Source organism: Melopsittacus undulatus, chromosome 1, assembly GCF_012275295.1.
Source record: "Melopsittacus undulatus isolate bMelUnd1 chromosome 1, bMelUnd1.mat.Z, whole genome shotgun sequence".
NCBI lineage: Eukaryota > Metazoa > Chordata > Aves > Psittaciformes > Psittaculidae > Melopsittacus > Melopsittacus undulatus.
In genome coordinates, this window is record NC_047527.1 from 115,556,643 (window position 1) to 115,581,066 (window position 24,424).

Here is a 24,424-nt window from a genome sequence, read left to right on the forward strand (position 1 = left end):
AAAAAAAAAGCCAAACCAAATGTTCACAAATATCTAAATTACCCCAACATACTCAGCTTAAGCAAGATATCAATGCTCTGGACTTACTGCGTGCTGCCCTGCTATCTGGGGGTCATTCACATCCTGTAAGTCCTGAAGAAGTGTTTAACTCTAAACTTCTCATCTTGTAAAAATATATATCAGTGTCGCCCTTCTTCTTTTGATTGTCCCTCCTGAGCGCACGTACACAACTGTCCAAAAGGATCAAGTTTCATCTTGCTAAGCCATTTCAGCTGTGATGGACCCCATGCTGCAGTCTATAAACAGCCTTAGGTACATCGTTACTTACGAACTGGTTTATTTCCTAACCAACATCATTAAAATACAAGGCAGTTCACTGAACTTGGAAAATACTAAGAAATTCTCTAGAGTGTAACATCTGGTATAAAGGAGGAGAAAAACACTGTTTTCAAGTGCAAGACATGTAAGAACTGGAGGCTAAAACAAAACCTATTAATCTATCTCCACCCCCATGTTCAAAATGAAAAACAGAAAAAATACCCTTTGGTGCTTCACATTAGGAAGACACAAATCTGAGATGTCTCCCATCTGGTTTGCTTGCTGTTTTTTAATAAAAAAGCAAAAATCACCCTGTCCTTTTTTTCCTGCTTTCAGTAGTTTCCAGATCTGTTAGTTTCCAAGATGTTTATGCTGCTATCATCCCATTTTGTTTGTGTGCCTGTCAACTACTCTGCTTCAGTGAAGCAGTACCTGAGATTTTCAGATTATCATGACCAAACTTACACAAATCACAGATCTGGCTAAATACAGGGAGCTGAGTGGGAAGATAACTACCTCTGTGCTCCTGTAATAAATTCTTTACCTCCCTGGTGCAACTGTGAGTACGCCACAGGCTTTCTAAGCTCCTGCTGTACCTGGGAAGCTGCTGGCAGCCATGGACTACCAGACAGTGACAGCTCTGGTCATGATCCCTCCACCTCATCCTGCAGTACAGCCACAAGAGAATTGTGTAGAGTTGGACACAGAATCGTAAAATCATAGAATAGTTAGGATTGGAAAGGACCTTAAGATCATCTAGTTCCAACCCCCCTGCCACGGGCAGGGACACCTCACCATTAAACCATGTCACCCAAGGCTCTGTCAAACCTGGCCTTGAACACCGCCAGGGAGGGAGCATTCACAACCTCCCTGGGCAATCCATTCCAGTACTGGCTTTAAATCACCTGGTGATATCCTTCCACTCGAGATATTCCGGCCATCCAGTCAGAGCTTATGGCTTATCTGCCTGGTCAGAGGCATAACTTGCAATGCTTCTCACACATGGGCATGTTGGGAAGGCTCCTTGGACAGTGCCCTTAACCCTCACTGCTCAAACACTGCTGTATACACTATCAAGACTTACTTACTGATCTTAGATGAACAGCTAAGACAAAAATTGTCTTTCCTGGGGACAGGAAGTGTCTGAAGATGGCTGGTGGACACCTTTCTGTCTAAATGCATCTCTGTTGTGCTCACAGCCCTGAATGTTGACCTTTGGCTCAGCTCTGTCTGGATGAGATTTTGTTGTTTCTCCTTTTATTTTGCAGAGAAAGCCTCTATGCTAGGGCCCATCAGCTGAAAGAGTACTAGCTCACTTCACAAGGCTTAAAATAGCATCTGTAATGGATGCTACTGTTCCTACATATTTAAATCAAATATAATGCTGGTCACAACTCTTAAGAAACATAAAAATGCTATTAAAATCCTTGTGTGACAATGTCAAATTCTCTGTGATTCATATGACTTAAAGCTCTAAATTTTGGATATGCATGGCCTACGAACCAAGGCTGAAAATGGATTTTAATATTTGGTTTTGTTTTTCTAACATGATGGCTGCCTTATAAACAAACACAACATATTATAATACAGATCTCTAAAATTCTGCACCAGTTGTAGGTCTGGTGGAACATGTCTTGGCTTTTTTTTAAGATACCAAGCGACATTTTGATGTTCATTTTAATTCAGGACTATGAGTTTCCTCAACTTTCAATGAAGAAAACAATTAAAAGTAGACACATTCTAAGATTTGTTTTCCACAATTGAGATTTCTTTCTGCAAAGTTGAGTAAATAATGTCCCTCCATTCAGGTAAAATATGATGACATAAGTTAACTTAAATAGTAAAACTCTATAACTCTTCTTCAGCCTCTTGCCAACTTTCCAGGCAAGCAGCTGGAAAGTTATTTCAATCTTATTAGAGAGAGGACTATATTTTCAAGGTCTCAAGTAAAACGCTTCACTCTTGTGACACAACAGCACACACATTCCTTCACATAACATTTTCAGTATTTGAAAACACTACTTTACGAACTTTACAAGCAGTATGAACTCTGATTTCCTCATCTTGGAGACTTATTATCCAGAAACATTATGCTGTGCAAAACATTTCACTGGCAGCAACCATCAATATGTTCTGTTAGCATAAACAGAGGCCAAAACCCCCTCCTCTCCAAGCCTGAATACAAGAGACTTCCACAAATATGCCGTGGGAGAAAGCTTTCCCCTGGGAAAGGTCACACGGTGATACCACTGACCCTGGTTACTGGCATGGGATGGCTGAGGGATGCCAAAGGTCACTGCTGCCTGGCTGCACTTGGCTCATAGCATGGGTCCACAGGCTGCCCCCACCACTTTGTCAGGCTCATCTGTACTCTCACAGCCATCCCTCCTCTTCCCAGGCTCTCTATCCTCATCATGGCAAGGGGAGGCAGCAATCCTTTGGAATGTTACAAAGGAAATAGCTTAAAACTACTATTTCTATGTGGAAAAGAGACTGCATTAATTCACATATAAAATGTGCTTGCATTTCAGGGAAAAATTTGGTAGCACGCATTCAATCATTGGTCTCACTGCAGTGCTCTGTGGCAGGAGAGAGCCATGCAAGCCAAGCACACGTCCTGAAGGGAAAAGCACACTCAACACTAATACCTTCAGACCATGGAGAAATGGACAGAAGCCTCCAGAGGTGATGAAACTGAGGCTTCACCAAGCGGTGGAAACAAAGCACAGGGTGGGTATTTTTGGAGAGGATGATTAGTAAGATTGTGCTGGGTCTGCAACAGGAATGGCATAAAGGGGGTGGAGGAAAAAAACATTTGAGCACCAGCATGCTTTTCAAGGAGCTTTACAACCTCAGTCTTGCTGCCTCATGCTGGTTAACATGTAATCTTAAAGGTCTCCCATAAGCTTAGTGTTATTCATAGTACTTATATGGCACCAATAATCCACAGCCTGAGAATAACAGGCAGAAATTATGACAACTCAGGTCAAGCAACATAAAGCAATGGAAGCACATTTCTCACCAGCCACAAAGAAGCTCTGCATACAGCCTGGAGACTTCACAGACAACAAGGCCCAAACTCAGGAAAGTACAGAGAGAGAAAACCAGGATTAGATAACATGACAGAGTGCATTTTGGTGTGAGTTTTATTTTCTTAGTAAGTAATTTGTTGACTCCATCACCCACAACTTACAGGTGTATTGCAGTTGTTAGCAAAGCTCAAAAAGCCTGTGCCAAAAATATTCAGTCCCATCGAGAACTCTGATAAAAAGCCAATGACTCATTAGTACTCTATCTGGATACTTTGCTTTCCTTTAAATTATTTCTTTCATGCCAGATGGAGAATGAAAACATTTCTAATAAAAACTGACATGTACATTAGACTTCTGTTTTACATAATAGAACATTCATTCCTTTTAAAAGGGATGAATTACTGCTTGAAATTAACATTACAGGGAATTGGACATGCTTACGTATGAAGAAATGTTTTACATCAAAAATATCTGCAAAACCTTTATCTTCAGAAAACTTCAGTTCAAAAGGTGCTTCTTTTTATGGCAGGCTAAGGAATGACATTCTGGTAGCAGAACTTAAGAGACAGTTTAACAGAGTATTTACCATGTTTGTGAATGAACTGTGTTTTTAGTTCTTGACTAATCTTTTTAGATGTGGCAAATTTTTCATCTGAAACTGATCCAAATTCGCATAGTCCATATATTGAAGTAGATACTCCTCATGAAAACATGCATTTTCAAAGCATTCCAGTATTCCTGCTTTGGGCTGAGAAAAAAAATATCCTTCACAGTATTTCATATTTCAGAAATTTTGCTTCCAAACCCAGGAAGTGCAATTAAAACAAAGACCCAAACCATCCCACCTCTCCTATGTCAACACCAGCAAAAGAGCCTGGAAATGAACTCCTCTGATTATTTTGCAGGGACAATGCAGCAGACAGTGAGACTGCAAACCTCTGTGGGGGCACCCACACAAACTTTGAAGGTCCACCACCAGGGCACTGGGAATTTAGTTGTTCTGCTTATTAGTATCCAGCCTGCACAGTTTAATGCAATAAGAGGATATTTATGAATGCAGACTGTCTAGGCTACACCAAGTATAAAGTGGATTGAGACAAGGTTTTTTTTTCTTAGGTTATGCTTTGTTACAAATTCGGTTTTGCTCAAAACAGAAGCAAGATCTGAGAAGGGAAGAAAGGTGTTACAGAAAGAAAGCAGGGCTGGACAGCAACTTTACAAATGACAATACCACCAATTTATCCCTCACTTGATTGGAAATTACAAATACAAAATACCTTTACATTTTGCTGATGGTTTCAATAAAGAAAGTTTTAAAAAAATAATATACTCAAACGTAGATGTATTTTAACGTAGATATGGTTCAGATGATCTCTGGAACCATTAGTCCAAACCCCACTCTATCTATGCAGTGGAGTGACGGTCCCCACACCTGCCTCCAGTTGGGCTACACACAACCAAATCAGAGACTCATTTCCTACAGACATACAAACCTCCTGTACATCGTTCAGTGCATCCATCTCAGCTACTAGAATTAGGCCCCTCAGCACCAGTAGCTTTGTGCAGTACTCCCTTGGTCACCGGGTTCACAACACTTTCCTCCTGCTACAGTCAGGTCAGAAGGAGTTCCTTTAGGCCCTTCTAAAATTCTATGTGCCTTTCAGCAAGATCCACACTATACCTCAAGCCTATCACACTACAGAAGCAATACAATGCTTCCCATCCTTTTTTTACATCCTGCTATAAGAACATATCAAGAATTATTTTCTGCTTACATATTTACTGCATTACTTTAGCAAACACAGCATTTTCCCTTTTCTTGTCCTAACAGAAGCTCCTCAATATCAGACTAACATCACTTTGTTCTCATTCTCCCTCAGAAAACTCATTCTGATTTCTGTCACCTTCTTCCATCAGACTCCCACGTCTCATTCTGCTGTGCCAGCAAATAACTGTCAACTTGGTGCAAGGTTCCATTTTCAGGTACACATCTATGCATTGTTGAACATTGCTCCAGTGAAGGGGTTTCTTTGTCTCTTCCTTATCCCACCATGCCCCAAAATAATTTGGCTGTGGGTTATTTCTTGTTTGCTTTAGGGTGTATTGTAGTTTTTTCCATGGTCAGAAAAATTCTCTGTAATCAGATCCATTACTTACAAGCGATGGTACATGAAGCAATGGGAAACTTTGGGGGTACCTTAAAAAGTAACAGTTTCAGGGTGGACCAGTCCTGAGATTTCCTAACATTGCCAAAGCTTTTACTGATGTAAGCAAGAATTTTCCCAAGAAATATATGAGGAGAAATTCAAAATTTTGATCAAAGAAGAAAATTCATCCGAATTAAGGGCATCTTAAGTCTACAAAAATTTTGAGGCAGTGATCACTCAGGCCCTTCTGTGTTTGTTTATGATAGTCATATATTGGTACCCTGTCTGGGATACCAAGAATATATATATATTATTATTCTAACTTTAAATGGTAAATTCTGTTTACCCTAACTCTACCCTAATTCTATTCACTATGATTCCTTTTCTTATAGCATTTCACTTACAACTTTTACCTGTATCTTAAATTTTCATGTAAGATAAATTTCTAAATACTAAAGCAATTTTCTTTTTTCTTTTTTTATTCTGAAACAGCTCATTCTTGTTACAGTGCTATATTCAAAAGCAGCTGGGTCAAATTCAGTTCCTTATGAACAGTCCTTGAAACATTAAAATTGCATGAATAGCCAAGAGCCTCAGTTGCATAACCAGGGCCAAGGAGGAGCCAATAAATCTCTGCCAGTTAGCCCTATTCATGAGTAACTTTTGTTTGACTAAAGCATATCAGCTAGAAAAGCAACCTGTCATAGTCTGAAGATTTAGGGAGATGAAGAACCTCTTGCTTCCCTTGATAATTTGTCAGAATAATGAATCATTTCTACTATGAAAAATGTTGTGCATTACCCCTGATCTGGATCTGCCCAACTCTCCAGCTATAACCTTTAGTTTGGATTATGATTTTTACTGCTGTGCTAAAGAACCAATATAAAACCAGTATGCCTTCTTCTTCAAGAGACTTAAGTTTTTAAATTAAGGAGGCTCTTTATTTTGATAGGGTCAACAGATTAAAAGAAAAAAAAAACCCCACGGTTCTCAGAAAGAAATAGCTTCATCAGATCTCAAACCATTCTGGTTGACTTTCTTCTGCAGTAGTTCAACATCCCTTCAATAAATTAAGTCTGAAACTACAGCAAGGATTCTTGTCACAGTGCAGATCCAAAGATAAGCTATTGTTGAAACCTAACCACTACCTTCCTGGAAGATATCTCCCTTTCTTTTCATGAGTGTGTTGCACTAAGAACTTGCAGTTCAAAGGACCTCTACATCCTTTCCAGACTTACCTCTTTCCAGGGTACAGCTGACCCTGTTCCTGGAAATTCCATCTGGAGAAGTGGTGGAATCTCCTTCACAAGGAATAATCAAGACAGCTGATAGGGTATGGGTAACCTAAGAACTAAGACTTTCTCTACAGTTTTTCAGATACTGTCCAGAAGCCCTTTCCAGCTTAGGCTGTGCTATGACACATGACCCCACACTTGATCAAATGTAGCTCATTCATTCTCCATTAAAATTTTCCAGAGCTAAGGCCGAAGTTTGCAAAGCCATTTGGTCTTGTAGGTTTGTAATGCCACTGCTAGTTCTCTCAATTCCAACTTGGTATCTTCTTTTAAGCTCTTATGTGTGAAAAGTTTGACTCATGTAGTATTGCAGAATATACTGAACGCTTATTTTAGATACATCATGTATTTATACTTTGTCATAATCATTAACTGACCCTACTCTTTATCACCACAAAGTGACTCTGCAGACAGCTGAGTGCTTCTGCACCACCAGAAGCATGTTCAGTCATACGGGAGCTGTGCGCAGGTCATACGCTTACCTGCACACAAACGTGCACACTGTTCCTAAAATGGCTACTTGGGTCTAACAGTTCATGACCTCTGGCTTCATCTCTCAGCCCAAAGGATATATTTACACATCTGACCAAATCTTTTCTAATCTGTTGTATTTGTAATTTTCTTTGTAAAATTACTATTCTAGCACCTGTCGCTCTTCACGTCTTTAAAAAATTGCTTGCCAACCTTTTTTGTGTATTTTAATGATGAAGTGCTCAGGAAACAAAAGATAATCTCATATTAAAATACAACTTCACAAGTCTCTGACGTGATAGGCTCTGATTTTGTAACAAGATACTGTGTACCCAATAGAACCATATGTCAAATTTCTATGGCAAAAGATTGTAATGCAACTGTTGGCAGCTAATCATAATGAATTTCTTCACCAAAGTCCAGATCCCAGTAAAAGCTACATTTCTATAAAAGCTGTCTTTTAACATATTCCCAACAACTCTTTCGAAAGGTGACCAAATTTAACATTCTTCTATATAGAAACTTTTAGCTTCTAGATGTAATTACCTCCTCTCAACTGAACTTATTTCACTACAAATTCACAAAAAATATAAAATAAGGTTGACCAACCAAATACAAAGTTTTGTTAAACTCAAGTGGGCAAACCAGGACCTCTGCAGCAATCCACAAATTTTTTTCAAATGTTAAATGTCATCTACTTTTCCCTCTGCTAGTCCCAAGGGGCTGAAGTCTAAAGGCACCTTGATCATTTTCCTTAAAACTTCTGTGGGGAAACATCCAAATAATGGCCTTTCCCTGACTGCATCTGCAAGTAAATCAGTTCTTTCAGTTTTCCAAGAGGAGGTGTAGAAACTATGCTGGTATCACTGACCAGCTATTTTCCAGAAGTGAACCAATGCCAGATGACCTGTTCCAATGGTCAAGCCATGCTGGATGCTAATACACCTATACCTGCCCTACAAGGGGTTGAGGTTGGAAGGAATGTGTATCTTTTTGCTGTTTCATTCTTTAGATCATTTCCTGGATGTTATAATAATCTTCTCTCTTCAGCTATCAAGACACAGATCACTAAGAACTTGCTACTGCTACTCTTTCTGTAAAGGTCACTGCACTCTACAAATAATTTGTGGCAGCCTGTAATGCAGCAGGGAAGACAAAAAAGCACGCCGCAAAAGACAGAAAAAGCAAAACAACTGCATCATGGTTTGCTTTCATTTTGTTTACCTAACACTGTGGCTGAACAAAACTGAGAGGTTTCTTGGCCTGTGAAATAGTATGTGCAAGTCGTTAGACAATGAGCTTGTTCTTAATGGTTGGATTAATTCAAACTGTACAAAACTGCTTAGATTAAGACTGCATTGCTTTCACTTGAACTAGCACAGCAATGTGCAGAGACGCAAATACAGGTTTTGTCCTGTTGACACTCAGCCTGCTAATTATGAGAAAGGGGGAGAAAGACCCTGTTACATAGCCTGTGATCCTATCCCTTTATCATTTCTGACCAGCACAACCTGGCAGGAAAGAAGTATCTCTACTGATAAGAAGGAATATCTCCCTCTCTTTTAAGTGAAGGCATAGTAGCTGTTCTCCTTTAAGTCAAACAGAGCACATACAACAGTATTTATTTAAGAAATTTACCAATATGATGAATTATTAACTTGTTTCGATTGTGTCTTTTTGGATTTCTGAGGAAGATTGCAACTCCAACAACGCCTCCATATCTTGGCATCCCTTACTTTTAAGCAGCACACTTTGGACCCACAGAAGCAAGTTACAATCATATTATCAGTCAAAAAACACTGCTGAAAAACAGCACTTTTATTAATAATTTAATCAGATGCTTCTGAAATCATCTACAATGAGCAGCAGTTAATCCAAGCACCCGCCTGGGATGGTGAAGTCAGTTTGATGTTTGTATATTCCTACTTACTGAAACCTTCCAAGAGGAAGAGCTTAGTTATTACACACCATCTGCCTTTGTCACATATTTACATGAGCATTTAGGAAAGGCAGTGGGGAGAAAACTGCCTTTATTGCACTATTACTGCTGACAACCAACTTCACTTCCATGGGGGATATTTGAGCATCATGCCTAATGGATGTCTGAAGCAAGGGCTTAGATGAGAAGCAACTAGTTAATCCTCCTCTTAGATGAGAACAAAGTGACAGGAGAGATAAGGGAAATCACACAGACTGTGGGGCTGGCAGATTTGTTCTTTGCCATGCTTCTTGGTGCCTGAACTTTTAAAATTATCAAATAGCAGAGCTGTCTGTTAGTAACAAAAAATTGGAAATTCTCCCTTTCTTCATGAACCCAGGCAGTCTAGTCATGTAAAAGACAAACCATGTGTTTTTATTGAGCACATCACAATATACTGTTAACCCTGCAGTCTGTGTTGGTCACTAGTTTTCAAAAGGATTTTAATAATTCCACTCTTAAATGCAACACCCAACACACCCAGAACTGACTCCAGCCAAAACATTTTCCATAGCTAATCAAGGCCTTTCTTCCCCACAAAACTCTTATTCAACTATCCCTCCCTCCAAGATTTCAGATAAAATAACTTAATTCTGCCTATTGCAACAGGATGCTGCCAGACACAGCTACTTGACTGAATTTGGGTGAACAAATGCAGGTGATTTTGTGGGTTGGCAAAGATATCAATATGAAATCAGGCTGGTTGTTCTAGTCAAATGAGCAGTCATCAGTACGTAAGCTTGTGTTTCCAAACACAGGTCCTTGCCATATATTGAGGTAAGTAAAACCAGATCATCACCCTCGTCTCCACTGAAACTATTTGAAGGCTGAGTTAACATTATGAAATGATGACTGCATTTTTAAAGACCTCTGAAAGATCACAGAACCCAGACATTCAAGAAAGTTTTCAAACCACAGGGAAGATAAGCCAGAAACAAAGCAGCAGTGGCTAGACAAACCTTACTTGAAAGGTTTGATAACTTTTGTCTGACTGCTTTTTTTCAGAGGAAGTTGTAAGTTAGAAAAGCTATTCCGCCCTCAAAATCCTAAAATTAAAGAAAGACAATGAGAAAAGCATAGACTTTTTGGCACTATCCAGGGAAGTTTGACAAGCAGCAGCAGAAAGCACAGATCAAAAGAACAAATAAGTTCTTTCATTATAGAAAATACCTAGAATTCCATGTTTATCTTACCACAATAAGCTACTAAATGGTTATCTAAGCTGCCCTTGTTTTGCCAGGCGACTCAATACATCTGTGGGTTTTACCCTGCATTAGTTTTAGTCTGGTGTGTTTAAAATGCTACACAGCAAGTAAATCTAATCTAAAAGGTTATATATCTCCTCAGGAAAAAGAGCCTTCATAGAGAGCGATCACCTTCAACAGAAAAGCTTTTGGGTCTAAACTCAGAATTATTTGCCCCAGTTTCTACATCGAAAACCACACAGCTGTGATATATCACAAAAAAATCAGCCCTTCTTCCTCTGGTCACATATTGCTAGTAGTTGTGAGAAATCCACAGCAGTCATAAAACCCCAACCCAACACAAGTACCATCTCACAAGTACCTAAGTACTTGTGAACTTTTTAAAGATTCATTTCCTTAGTTCTTGTTTTAGAAACTATTAAAAGTTTCCGTAAATTCCAAGCTGGCTTTTCCTGTATATCACAGTCACAAAGAAATTCTGGGCAAAATAACATCTCTGAGACAGGTTTAAGGTATGCAGAAACAAGACTGAACTTGTGAGTTCACAGTTTCTTTAAAACAAAGCAATACCTGCTGTCACAGCATGAGGAAAAAAAGATATCTCAAACCCAAAACATGACAGCAGAAGCAAGAGAAAACATGTGGGAAAAAGCTAACTCATCTTCACTGTCCAAATACCTTCAGAGTAGAAGTCTACTGTTCTCTAGCCTTCAATTCAGAAGAGGCCCACAAAGTAGCAGTTACTTCAGACTCCTGGAAGACTTCCAGTAAATAGATGAAACCTTACATATAAACACCCTCTATAATTAGAGAAGAAAGCATCTTGGGTTTTGGAAAGCGTATGACAAATTTCAAAACCATGAGATGAAATCAAATTGTATTTTAACATGGTTCAGGGGAAACCCTTCTTCTGTAGACTGTCAGTCTCCCTCTCAAGAGGTTTGATAACTACTGTAGCAACCTAAAGTTTTTTGCACCTTTCAAAACTAACCTAGAAACATGGATAGACAACAGGATGATGCTAATGAACACTTCAGGACATTCCTTCTTAACAGGAGCAATCTTTTGGGGTTAAAAAAAGGGATCCATCTAAAAGATTCCACCAACTTAGACAAGCACCATAAAGGAAAGCCCTAACTTTTCCTCAGAGCTGTACCTGGCTTGCAGAAGAGGTGCCAGAGGAGCAGCAAAGAGCTGAGAGGCTCCTTTTCCTTCTTGGTTGTGTGATGGGAGCATGAGTTGTTACCTCCTTCTCAAAATCCATCCCCTTAGTAGCAGACTGCCACCAGCATGGAATGACAGAACCAGGAACAGCATGAATCCCTCTTCTTTCCAGAGTAGATTTTCTATAGGTGTGCATATGCAGTGGAGCCTCGTCTGATTGGGAAATTTTGTAACACATCCGGGTGTACGAATGATTCATATATACAAAAATACTGGTTTCTCATGGTTGCATGCTTGCATACGGGTGGGGATTGAACAAATACACATTTGCACATAGGCTAGAACTACCTTTTGTGATAGGATTAATACCCAAGGTGATGATTTAGCAATGAAGAAAGAAGGTAAAACATGCACAGTAAAAACACATATGCAAGAAGCCCAAAGTAATGCAAATAGTTACTGCCATGGTGAAATCTGTTGTGGATTTAAGCTACAGCAACAACCAAGTACCATACATGACCTCCTCAATGGTCCTGCATTATTGAAAGCTATTCACTGGCCTCAGGAAGAAACTCGACTCCCACTTGCAGCAGGGTCCCAGGCTTGGTAGGGGATTAACCCAGTTGTTCAGGATGGGATTAGAACGCTGTGTCCAGGAGCTCTGCCTGCACAGCAGTGACCATCAGCTGCCTTGTGCAAGGGAGCTGTGCGTGTCCAGTGTGCCAGGGAGCAGCAGCAGCAGGTGCCTGCGGGACCTGCCCATGCGGGAAGTGCCGGCAGCAGCGTCCGGTGCGGATAACACTTGTTAAAAATAAAGCAGGAGGGAAGTACACATGAGCCAGGAATGAAATACTTGCATCTGATACCAGAGCACATCGGCCAGACAACCTGTGCGGGGTTCAAGCCAACTGCATTCCGGTCAGCAGGAACAGCTCCACTGACATCAATACGCATGCTACGAGGGCCAAGACAAGCACTGTGATCTGTGCCCCCTCGCTCCATCCTACCCCACCCTCTTGCGACGTTCAGAAGGGATAGGTTCTCCATTAATTCCCAGACAGCTTTTGATGCTGTTTCTATCATATGTTTTCATTTAAATTCTCCAGCGACAGACACTATACTAATTGCCTGTGGTAAAACAGAGAGAGTCCCCGGGTTGCACAGCACAGAAACATTTCTTAGCCCTGCTCACCCACACAGGAGCATGCAGAAGATACCATCCTGCCTGTACCCTCAGTGCTGGATTTAGTCAGCTTGGTTTAGCAGCTGAAAAACAATTGAAACAATAGTGATTCTCAGTAAAAAAAACCAAATACTGACAGCCATCAGTGACAAATCAGGGTGCTTGAGATACCACAGTGATTCTGGTCTAAAAGCACAAATACTGAGGTTCTCCATATCCACAGGTAGTAGATGTTTACATAAGGTTGTATTTTTAATGCAAAGCTATTAAGCAATTTTAATATAAAATAGCATTTTTAAAAATACAGAATGCATGATATGCATAATGAAAGAGTTAAATTAGCACACATCTGTGAAGGCTTGGACTGGTTTGGGTCTTTTTTCTTTTTTAAAAGACTTGTAAGAAAAATATAACCTAGATCAAGAAATTACTGAAATTATAATTTCTCGGGGGGGGGGGGAAGAAAAAAAAAACAGAGAAGAAAATAGCTTTTTAAGATCTATAGGATATTTTATAAATGTCCTAGCTTTTCACATACACATTTTTAATGGAAGTGTTTATGTTACATGTATATTTTTTAACTATCTTTTTATTTTATGCTAAATAATTCTTCCTTACAAACAATATTTACTATTATTTAAACCAACCAACCAATGTCATACCATTATTTATTTATTGAGCCAATAGGAAAAAAGTGACATTTCTTCTTTCTTACTCTAATCAAAGTCAAATATTTGTTCCTTCTGTGAGTAATTCATTACTAATTACAACAGTCTGATGTATGGTATTTTGTGTTACTAAAAATAGGGCTACAAATGAATAAATGCAGCTAAAATTATGCTTTCAAAGCACAGTGCACGGAAGCCCGAAGCTCATACATAGACATTGACAGCAGGTCTGTTTCCAGACTTTGGACACCCACATACCCACAAAATAGGTGCAAATTGGGAAAGCCTCTACTTATTCATCTAGCATTAAATGTATCTGCAGGTGAATAAATCATGTAAAATTTTAAATTAGGTTCAACTTATCTCAAATACAAACCCTGTTTTAACTCTTTTGTTTTTCACTGTTTACTTCTCACTGCCTTTCTCCTTTGGAAGACTGACATCTTCCTCCAGAATGAAAAAAAATCTTAGCTTCAATTGAAATGGAATTACAATTAGTTTTTCTATTTTGAATGAAATCAATGCAAGAGCATAGAGACAGTCTATTAAATGTATATGTAAGAAATGTAAACCCCTTAGAGGCTGAAATATTCTAAAAACCTAGTTGAGCCCTGGAATTCACAGTCAAGAGACATCAACATAGTCAAGAATTTAGCAATCCAAAACAGAACAGGACATTCATGCAGGTATCAAGCAGATCCAGTCTTACAATGAATAACACATTTTTGGAAGATAAAATAAGTCTCAAAATGTGGGACAGAATAATCTGTGTTTACAAAAGACGAGCACATACACGATGTACATGGCCAATTATCCAACATCCACTTACTGAGAGGCTGTTAGAACATCCTTAAGAACCCATGGCAGAAGCCATAATAGAAGAATATGTTATTGGACTTTGTGGATTTCAGACAGAACCTATTAAAACAGCTTCTCTATTAATTTCTTTAATGACTAATTTTGCTTTTTAGCTTAGTTTTTTGTTGTTGTTTGTTTTTTTTAGTGAAATGCACCTATGGCAGTGTATTAAACAGCAAGTCAAAAACTTTTCCTAAACTTAAACAAAAGGCAAAGCTCAGTGTTTACTAAGGCAACAATCTCCTAGTGAGTGAATGGAATCACTATAACCCACAATACAAGAGACCACACAAAATGAAGCAGTACAAAATGTACTAATGACAAAACCCCCACAAAACAAAAAAAAAGACCCCTCAAAACAATCTCAACCAACCAGAAAGCCCTGTGTTGGCTTGATGTGTCAAGATGTAAAACTTAATACCATCAGGTTCTGAATTTACTGAACTGAACTATGAATTACCATGATTGGGTGAATGTTGAAAATGCACATTTCAGCAGCCGCTATCAGAGTCACAGGTGTTGGCTGCAATTTTAACAATACCACTGTTTCTCCTTGTGCACTCAACTCATTTGAAGAGAAAGGAAATTGGAATATATGTTCATAAGCAATTTGCTTGTCTTATTTACTCTTATTCTCTCATTTGAGCCCAGAAAAAAGATTTAAATCCCAGGGATTATGGTTAAACCAACGCAGTTAATCAGGTGACTTTGGTGTAATCTGCCTTTGTTAGAGAATCAACTGAAAAATGCTGTCATGCAGCAGCAATGTTCCAGAGGTGCATTTACTTTGGTAATAATTGACATAAATATGTGCTCCCCTCTCAAGTGACAATGTGCAAAAAACACAAAAATGTTCCCAGTGGGAACCTAACAGGACTGTTCAGACAAAAAGAGAACAACTCAAGCAGATTCACAACCATTTGTGTGGAAATGATCTTGTGACAGCAAATATTCATCACTATTGAGGCTAATCACATTACTATTGAGGCTACAGAAGGAACCCCTGACTACCAATCAGAGAAATTATATCATAACCTCAGCTATACTAGCAGCAGGACTGTTGCCCTTACCCAAGCCCTCTGTGACGTCCGTTTGCCAAACAACTGATTCTCACACCTTCTGCGACACACCTCCAGAACTACAGGCAAGAGTGAACATCTGCTCAAAACCAATATGGCCAAAGATGACTGTAAACCAGGGCTTCATTTTCACTTCTGTCACAAACTCCCTGTGTGCTTCTAAGTGAATAAGGGGCTTGAAATGAACTTTGAGGTCACTGACAAGCACCATCTAATATGGTGCTCTGAGGATGTCTCCCAGGCTGTTCACCCCTGAGCTGGGCATGAAGCATAACACAGCAGCCTGAGGTGCTTTGGTTTAAAAGTAGAGTTGGAAGAGGAAGAAGTGGCAAAGCACCCTTCATACAACAATCTACTTCTGCAGGATATATAAAGGAGGGGAAGATTCAGCTTTCTGGTTACTTAAGCCTGAAGGAAGTTCTCTATCTCTGGGCAAAGGATCTTGATAACCAGGCTAAAACAATACCAGAGGCCAAGGTTCTCCCAATCACTGACTCCTGAAATATTGCTGCCAAGGAGAATGGAGCACAAGGTCCTCATGGCCAGGGAGAGCATGAAGAAAGGAGCTCAATTCTGCAGTCCTGTTATGAAGTTAATTTCACAGCTGACCTCAGGGGCTAACCACAAAGCTACACAGACAGAATTCTGTAACATGTCATTGCCCAGTGGCCTGACTTTCAAGGGGAAAATGTAGTATTTGCCTATCCCATCAGGTATTAGGCACAGGTTGAGGGGAGGCAGGAGGTGGCTCTGCCACAGTGGTGGTCACTGCCAAGCCACTGCGTAGCATGTGGGCTCTCCACCACCCCTGAAGGAGCTTGCCTTGCACTGGACCCATCCACCAAATAAGACCCTTATGACTGCTTTAGTGCAGTTTTTGGTAGTCTTATACAGAGGCAACCCAGAAAGCACCACAACTAAGCCGAGTATGAGCAAAAACACGTGTACAAACGCCTTGGGATATTTTTCGATAGAAAAGCTAAAGTTTCTGAAACTTAAAGAATCTCAAGTGTCTACAATAACTGGGAGAGGTTTCTACATTCAACTCTTGAGTGCAGCTGGCTGAAGTGTGTTTTAAAGGATACCAAAGTCCTAGATTCCTTATTGGATATAACCATGAGTACTAGAACAAGATCGCTGCGAGCATTTTTTCAGTCAATTGAAACACAGGATTCAAAAAAATAAGTTAGAAAAATAGACGTGCAAAATTCATATGAACAAAGGTAAGCATGTAACAACTACCTGGGTTTTCTGAGTTACAAACAATATATGCTGTTTAAAATGCAGAGGCGTTACCGCAGAAGAAAACTTACTAATCCTGTTGGGGCAAAGTAACTGAGCTGGCATGTGGTTTGCATGGGGGGGAGGGAAGGAAAAAGAAAAGGAATTGCTTTATTAGTCTTTTTGCAGCTTTGTTTTGTTTGCTTTTTCAAAAGAACAGCTTTTTATATTGTAAATGATAGATATAAATGAAGAAACTTACATTAGCAAAGCAAGTATTACCACTCCACTTAAACTCCCCTTACTCCCAGAGATACATATTAAACTACTAGCCCTAAGGTATCTTAAAGCTTTGTCTTACTTTTTTGAACTAAAGAGTAAAACTGAAAGACTTTCCACATTCTACCAGGAATATTCTCACTTCTAAGGAATACAAAGTAAATCAACTTTACTTTCCTAATGAACTAGCTCTTTGTTCATTTATCTATCGAGCTATTTATAAATATCTTGCAATCACAGCATTATCTGGGGGCTAAAGAGCATGTTTCAACCCAAAACAAATGGACATGCCATCTCATGTCTTCCCATAAACAAAGCCAAAGGTTTGGAATACAGCAAAGATTTAAGCTTACAATCAAGTTTCATATGTTCATTTTCATAGCTTTTCTTAGGTGCTTTTAACACCGTAAAATAAGAACAGTTTTCCTTAACACACAGCAGTACTGGAAAGCAATAAATTGTTGTACCAGATGGTACATGAGACAGGGGACACGTGTAGATGCTGGGAGGAGAGAGGGGTGTTCCCCCTTTCCTGAATGTGCAACGTGCTCTCTTGGGTTTACAAAGATTAAGGGAGCATTCTCCATCTCATTTGGGCAGGGAGGTAGTACCCATCGGTGGAGAGGAGGCAGGAACTCACAAAAATATCCTTAAACAACTTCTGAAACTTATTTTCTCTCTCTGAACAAATACCTACAGCCTGTACTGACACAACAGCAAGTTCTAACTGTATGACGCTGACCTCTGAGATAAAAATAGGCAATTTTTAATGGCATATTATATACAGCAGTATGTGAACCGAGTAGTAATACAACAAAATGGATTTTCTAAACCAGAAAAATTTGCAGCAACATATTCCCAGATTAAAATCATATTCTTCACAGAAATTCTGTACATTTTAAAATCAAATGTAGTTTTTTAACTCTGCTTTTTAGCTAATACAAACCACAAAAGTATTTGCACAATATTAACACTAAATCAATTTCTCCCTCTATGGCATCAACCAGCAATGGTGTAATGAGCACAAAATACTCTAGTTCATTTGACACTGTCATTTATACATATTCTAACTAATTCTAAATATTTAATGATCAGACTTTGGGAGAAAGTTTAAATTAAAATGAATTCTAAAATATTCCCATTACTACCTTAGTTTCAAGATATAACTAAGAGTAAAAGAGCTGCAGCCAAAGAGCATTAGTCACAGATTTCTTCCCATAATACTTCTTTCAAGCCATTCACTTTACTGATCAATATGTGTTCCAAAAAAAGTTTATTTAACCAATTGTCTAATCAAGCAATGTAGAATATCAGAAAACCTTTGAACCCTGTTTCTTTACCTGGAATTAAATAATGTGCTTACCATATTCTACAGTCTCCTCATTCCCTAAATCCTACTGAGGATTTACACTGAGCTGAAGTTTCTCTCAAGTTTACATTTCTCAGGTGGCTTTAGGCAGAACCTAAGATTTTTCTCTTTTCACATTTTTAAGCTCAGACATTAACTACCGTAAGTACCCACCCCTTCCTACTACATCTAACCCTTTTCATACTGAGTGACTTAAGCCAAATAAACTTTGTAGCCCTAAACCTGCATCCCGTTATCCTATCACAGCAGGCCAGCGGGGGGGCTATACTTTACCTATTGATGTTAACTTGGTCTGTTGTGATTGATGTAAGCATGAAAGGGGCTGCAGCTAAGAATCCAGGGATTTTACTCTCCCTCCAGAGGGACTGAAAATATCCTCCTTTGTTTATAGCTAAAAAACCCCTTAAAAGTCTCAATAGCCTTTCTGCTGCTGGACTTTTACCTCCAAATATGTTTACCCTTTACTAATGTACTTTTACCCAAGAAAAAAATCTATTAAGAAATGCCCCAGCATTGCCCTATGATATCAAAGCACATACAGTTATTTTAACCAACTGATACTATGATCCATTAAAAAAGCTTTGGCATTTTTGCAGATATCAAATCCTGGAATGAATGCTGTTGTAATTTTAGGGTTCTATTTGAACAGTTAAAGGAGAGACATCTGGTAATAATCTACCAATAAATACAGTGTCTCCATTCTTAGTTTCTCCTCCAAAACACTACCTAGGACATTTTTGCAGCATGATTCATATAATCAACATAATACATTACAATGTCTTTCAAATAATTCCGAATTCTCTGTTCATTCAATAAAGAATTCATTTTCAAAAGAGAAAAGGGAACATGCCATGCAGAAACCTTGCTTTATTGACTCAGCCCTGCTGCCAAAGGAACAACGTGGTGAAGCAAACTCCACAATTTCAAAAGCATATTTTTACAGCGGGGGCAGAGAGAGAAAAAAGCTTATTTACCGAAATGTGAGATTCCACAGGTGAGGCCAGAGACGTCTGAAATCCTCTTCCTTTAGTTCCAAAAGTTTTACTTTATGGTGAAGCCTGTAATAATCCTTTCAAGCTGCCAGGTAAAACGCACGCCATATCTCAGCCGTATTTTCTTTCACCCTTTTGCAGCGCACCTTTGTTATTTGCATAAAGCTTAGTTCTGGCCTATGGGACTTTCTGAACATCTACATGTTAGATTAGCTGTCTTGACATGCTTTATCAAGCATGACATCATGGATCTCCATGGTAACCTTAACCACACCTGCCCAGATGCCAGAGTTACCTGTCATGTTTAGACCTAACCGAACAAAACAAGAAACCCTCAACCACCATTTTCTAGGCACTCAGCCTTGCACAGGCATTGGAAGGGTGGTTGTTTTTATGAATTGATGGAAATCGGATTTCATTTGCTAACAAATTTGTTCTTCACAGAGCACTGGCTGAATCACTAGAGCTGTTCCTGACTCTTCCACATCTCCCAGCACATTTCCTAGTCAAACAACAACAACAGCAAGCTGTAGCAAACACCTTCCAGCTCATTTTCTGAAGGCATGCTCATAAGCTCCGGCTCTGAAAAACTTCTACACACTCATTTTTTGCTCTCTGCCCCTCAGAAAGCTTCTTTTTTTTTAAGTGAGGTGACTTGTAAAACAGGTTCATGGCAGGGACTACCCCCCTCCCATGGCCAAGTTAGTACTTTAACCTCTTAATTGCTAACTCTTTTTCATCCTTGCTTTTGTACTTGTTCCTGCTTTTTCCCTCTCTGCTGATGGGAGTCAAACCCCCTAAGCAGGTGAACATGTCCTGCCATGAGCTCAGCAGCAGATGGTCACACCATCTCAAACTTCAATAGACTCTTTTCCTCCTTCCTTTCTCTTTTTTCTAACTTTCCTGGGGATTACATTAGTGCTTTGCTTCCATTAATGCAGGCTAGACAGCTTTGGCAGAGGCAAGGCATCCAAAGCTCCTGCCGAAACTTGCATCACCTATAAAGGATTTAGTTCCTTGGCTTTCTGCCTATCTGCAGGGCTGTTTTGCAGGGGGGAAACCCTGCAGTGTGAGGCTATGGGTCACAGAGCTGCAGCCATGGGGTGCTGCATTCCCCTGTGGGTGTTTAGGGGTTCACAAGGCATGGCACACCTGCATCTCCCTGGCTGCTGCAAATTCACACCCCAGTTTACCACACGGACCAGCTCAGCTGCAGGTTATTTGCCTTGTGGCAGTATCCCAAGGCCTTTGTGCAAATAAAGACAGCCCCTGTCTCTGTGAGCTTTCCTTTACAAAGTAAGATATCACAAACAGGGCAACAAAGCAGCAGGGTGGAGGAGGGATGATCTGTGTGCACAGCTGGGAGGTTTCAGGTCACCAGTTAGTTAGCCACCAGTAATCCCTACTGGCATTTTACCTGGCCATGATTGTACTTCTGATTTGTGGCAGGCGATCAAGAGTAGAAATGGGTCCTTAGGAGGCATATCCAGAGATGGATTTATCTGATAAATGAAGCCTGGAGGAAACCATTAATACATAGTGGAAGATACGGACAGCATTCAGAGCAGACCTTGCTGGTGGAGGTTGATACAGTATGATCTGACAACACCAAGTACTTTTTCTGGATGTTTATTTTCTGCAAACCAGGGGTCAGTTTGCCATACTCAGATACTGATGGCTAAAACAGACGAGAGAAGGAAGTCCAAAAAAAAAAGACAATTACCAACCAATCTTGATTTTCTGGCTCATTTTTGTGGTTTATGGACCAGACAGGGTTTAAAGCAACCTGGAAGACAAATTATACGATAAGCAAGGGGCTACCTCCTGATTGTAAATACTGGGATGTTTTATGTTTAAGGTGTACCATTTGACACAGAGATTAGAAAATGGTGTTGCATTAGTTACTGTCCTTGATAGATCGCCCACAGTGGGGAAATTCCCACCATGGATAATGTTGCCACTTCCCAGACACTGAAGCAGCTGGAAAAATAAGAAGGGAGAAAAAGAACCTAGAAAATAAATCGTAGCATTTTATTTCATGTCCTCTCATACATCTTAAAGATTCTGTATGTGATATATATGTCACATACTATATATACCTACTCTATACTAATGTTACACATACATATATGTGTGTATGCTAAACACACATATACACCCTCCAAAGCGAAATTATATTATGGTCTTATTCATGGAGCAGCTAAGTTAGCTTGCATTATACACATATGTAAACACATACGCACACATATAGCTGTATATATATATACAATATCTTTCTGTATCTATACACAGAGATAGATACACATAAACACAAACACACAAAATAAGAGATACGTGTGTGTGAGCGCATAGACACAATTGGAAAGAAGATCCTTCTCTGAACTGTAATGCGATGAGCATAATAATTTTACTACATCTGATAAGCCAGACTGTTGGTGCATTACATTTCAACTAAGAGAATTTCTTACAATCAACTGATATAACTTATTTCTGCATGTTTTTGATGTGGCTTCTATTCAGTTTCTATCTTTTTTTTTTCTTAAGATATGTTGAATGTATGGAGTCTCCAGTTTTTTCCATTCCTAAGAAAGGTAGTTTGATGCGCTAGCAGTAATTTTAAAGGTTGGGTTTTTTTCTTAAATTATAAAAAAACTCATTATATACAGTATACATGTCTAATCACAAAAAAAAAAAAAAAAGCAGGAGACATTCGCATGAATTTTACCCTCAATAAATTAGCAAGGATGACACATTTTAAACAAATAGCAGGAACAGTTACTGCATTCCTTCTGTAATTTATTGCCTTCAGAAATGGTTCAAATTACAAAATGTGTAGGGTGTAATGCTGTAGGCTGTTCAAACTGGGTTTGCAGTGTCTGCAACACTGGAACTAAATATTTACATGACTCTAAAAGATCTAATCTCTGGATTTCACCCCCCTCCCACCCCCTTTATTTAATTTGTATGCTATCTTTATCCACCACCCAGCACATTCCACATAGTCACTAAAGTTCATGGAAGAGATAAGTGGGGAGGAAAAAAAAACTGTTACAAAAAAAATCAGACTTTCAAAGGAAAGGAAGAAAGCTGTTTAAGAATAAAGAATAGATCATCCTCATTAGAGCTGAAGTCTTGCAACAACTCTAGTTGGATACATATGGATTCTAGCTGTTGTGTTCAGAGGCAGTGATAGCACCTGGGATCACTACAGACCCTATCAAAGACAAGTTGTAGTGGGGGAGTCACCAAATGCCAATCTTTCGAAACCTGTAAGGGCGGTCTTACCTGCAAAGGTTTGGAAAGCTTCAAAAGAAGCTAGAAATTCACTAAGAACTCCCATAACACAGTGCAATATTTTTCCAACTTGTTTTCATTCCCTGCTTACAATTAATTTGTTGTTAGTGTTGAAATAACTATAAAGCACTAAGGAAAAAAAAATATAACAGGTTTGCTGTCAATCATTTATTAAATAGGGAATAACGGGCACAAGATTTTCTGAGCCTGAACTCTGAATTCTGCTGGTTAATTGAAAAAAAAAACCGAATTATGGAGTAGCAGGTAGATTGTCTGTAAAGCTGAACAGATTAAACTCTAACACTGCACCCAAAACCAGAGCTTGGAGTTAGGTGGTGAAGAGACCCTTGCATGGCATTCCCTGAATTCAGAAGGTCAATATGATGGCAGCCTTCACCTGCTCTGAGAAATACATCAGCGTGTCACATCTGCTCCAACCCTACAACTACTTTTACTGCTGAAAAGCAATTGCAGGCTGGCAAGAAACCACCTTTAAAGTACACTGCTGACAAACCAATGTGGATGTCAAAACAGCTTGGAGGAGGCAGATACCCGTGGACAAGTCTGTTCTGTTTGTATTAAAAGACTCAAAGATAGAAAAGAAAGCAAATGAAAGGGTAACAGAACCAGCTAAAGCACACAGACACACTCCACAGATATTTTCTTTTCTCCCAGGCAGTGGTGCCAATACCAAAAGTGTAACAGAAGTTAACAGCTGTTCCATATTTTCCCTTCAGCTGTGAAAAGTAGATGGAGACCCATATACTAAGATCAAGAGTCTCACCTTCACCCCTTTCTCTGTGTATTCTCTAAAAGAAGTTTAAAAATCTCTTCAAAAAATGTCAGTTTCAACAAACAACTCCAAGGCAATATTGAATAGTTTAATTTTTATTATTGTTTCTTTGAATTTCAGGGGAGCAACCGAATCTTTGGCTACACGAGAAAAAAATCTGTTTAATGCTTTGCTACAATCTCACCTTTTGTAATGAGGTAACGCTTGATTTTGCAGGAGTTACAAGGACTGTTTAATAAAAAACAAGAGATGAATTTGACTTTCATACCTGATCTCTCAGTCTCTCCTGGTGTCCCATTATTGCTGTAGCATGGTGGGGATATTTCTGTTTCAGATGCTCAAGAAAAGCCTCTCTCTTCCTGTCCATTTCCGAGGTTTGCATTCCCAGTATTTCTTTGGAACTGCGAGGGCCACCTACTGTATGTCTTCGAGGGATGTTGCGGGTGGACTTTGAATTAGAAGAAGTGTGACTGTTTGGGGTCGAAAGGAGCTCTTTAGATCGGAGACATTCTGCATCGTCTAGTGATGTTACATGCAAATTGGTTTTTGCCTGGTCTGAAACAAACAAACCAAACAATGTATTATAAGAACTTAATCTCAGCATTCACATTCGTAAGAAATTAAAATTATTGATGTAAAATATAGGTTCTTTTAAAAGTCTAGTAGCACTCAATGGCATGCTCTGCATCATTAAGCATATATGTGTTGTAAGAAGTGGCCCAGAAATAATCGCTTATATAAGCTATGCACAGTACTTACACACTTTTAACACACAACCGCAGTATTGCCTTACAGAAAACTGAGCATCATTACAGTAGATGTTCCTTTTATATAATCTTTACCACTATGTGACTTGAAAAGAAGATCTGACAGGGCCCTTATTCCCTGACCTTTAAAATCTACAGGATGTTCTCTAGGAGAAGAAACAGGTTTGTTCAATAGACTCCAGGACACTTAATGGCCCTGTAACTAGTATCCTTAAGGATTTCAACTGATAAAATTACTTTGACAAAGCAGATTTGTAATTGTTAATCTTTTTTCAGTGTGCATTCAGCATGCTCAGAAACACCTATGAAAT

At 39.2% G+C, this 24,424-nt stretch overlaps 1 protein-coding gene across 12 annotated transcripts in view; it reads right to left on the minus strand.

Moving 5' to 3' along the window:
- KIAA1217 (KIAA1217 ortholog) overlaps positions 1–24,424 on the minus strand; it is a 379,558-nt gene that overhangs the window by 152,884 nt on the left and 202,250 nt on the right. For 10 of the 12 annotated variants that reach the window (XM_034064748.1, XM_034064863.1, XM_031052367.2 and 7 more), the window contains one exon: positions 23,615–23,901. In XM_034064748.1, the coding sequence (XP_033920639.1) occupies positions 23,615–23,901 (287 nt within the window). Of the gene's footprint in view, positions 1–11,602; positions 11,621–19,241; positions 19,409–23,614; positions 23,902–24,424 lie in introns of those variants that run through there. The other 2 variants (XM_034064892.1, XM_034064921.1) reach the window with 2 other exon arrangements.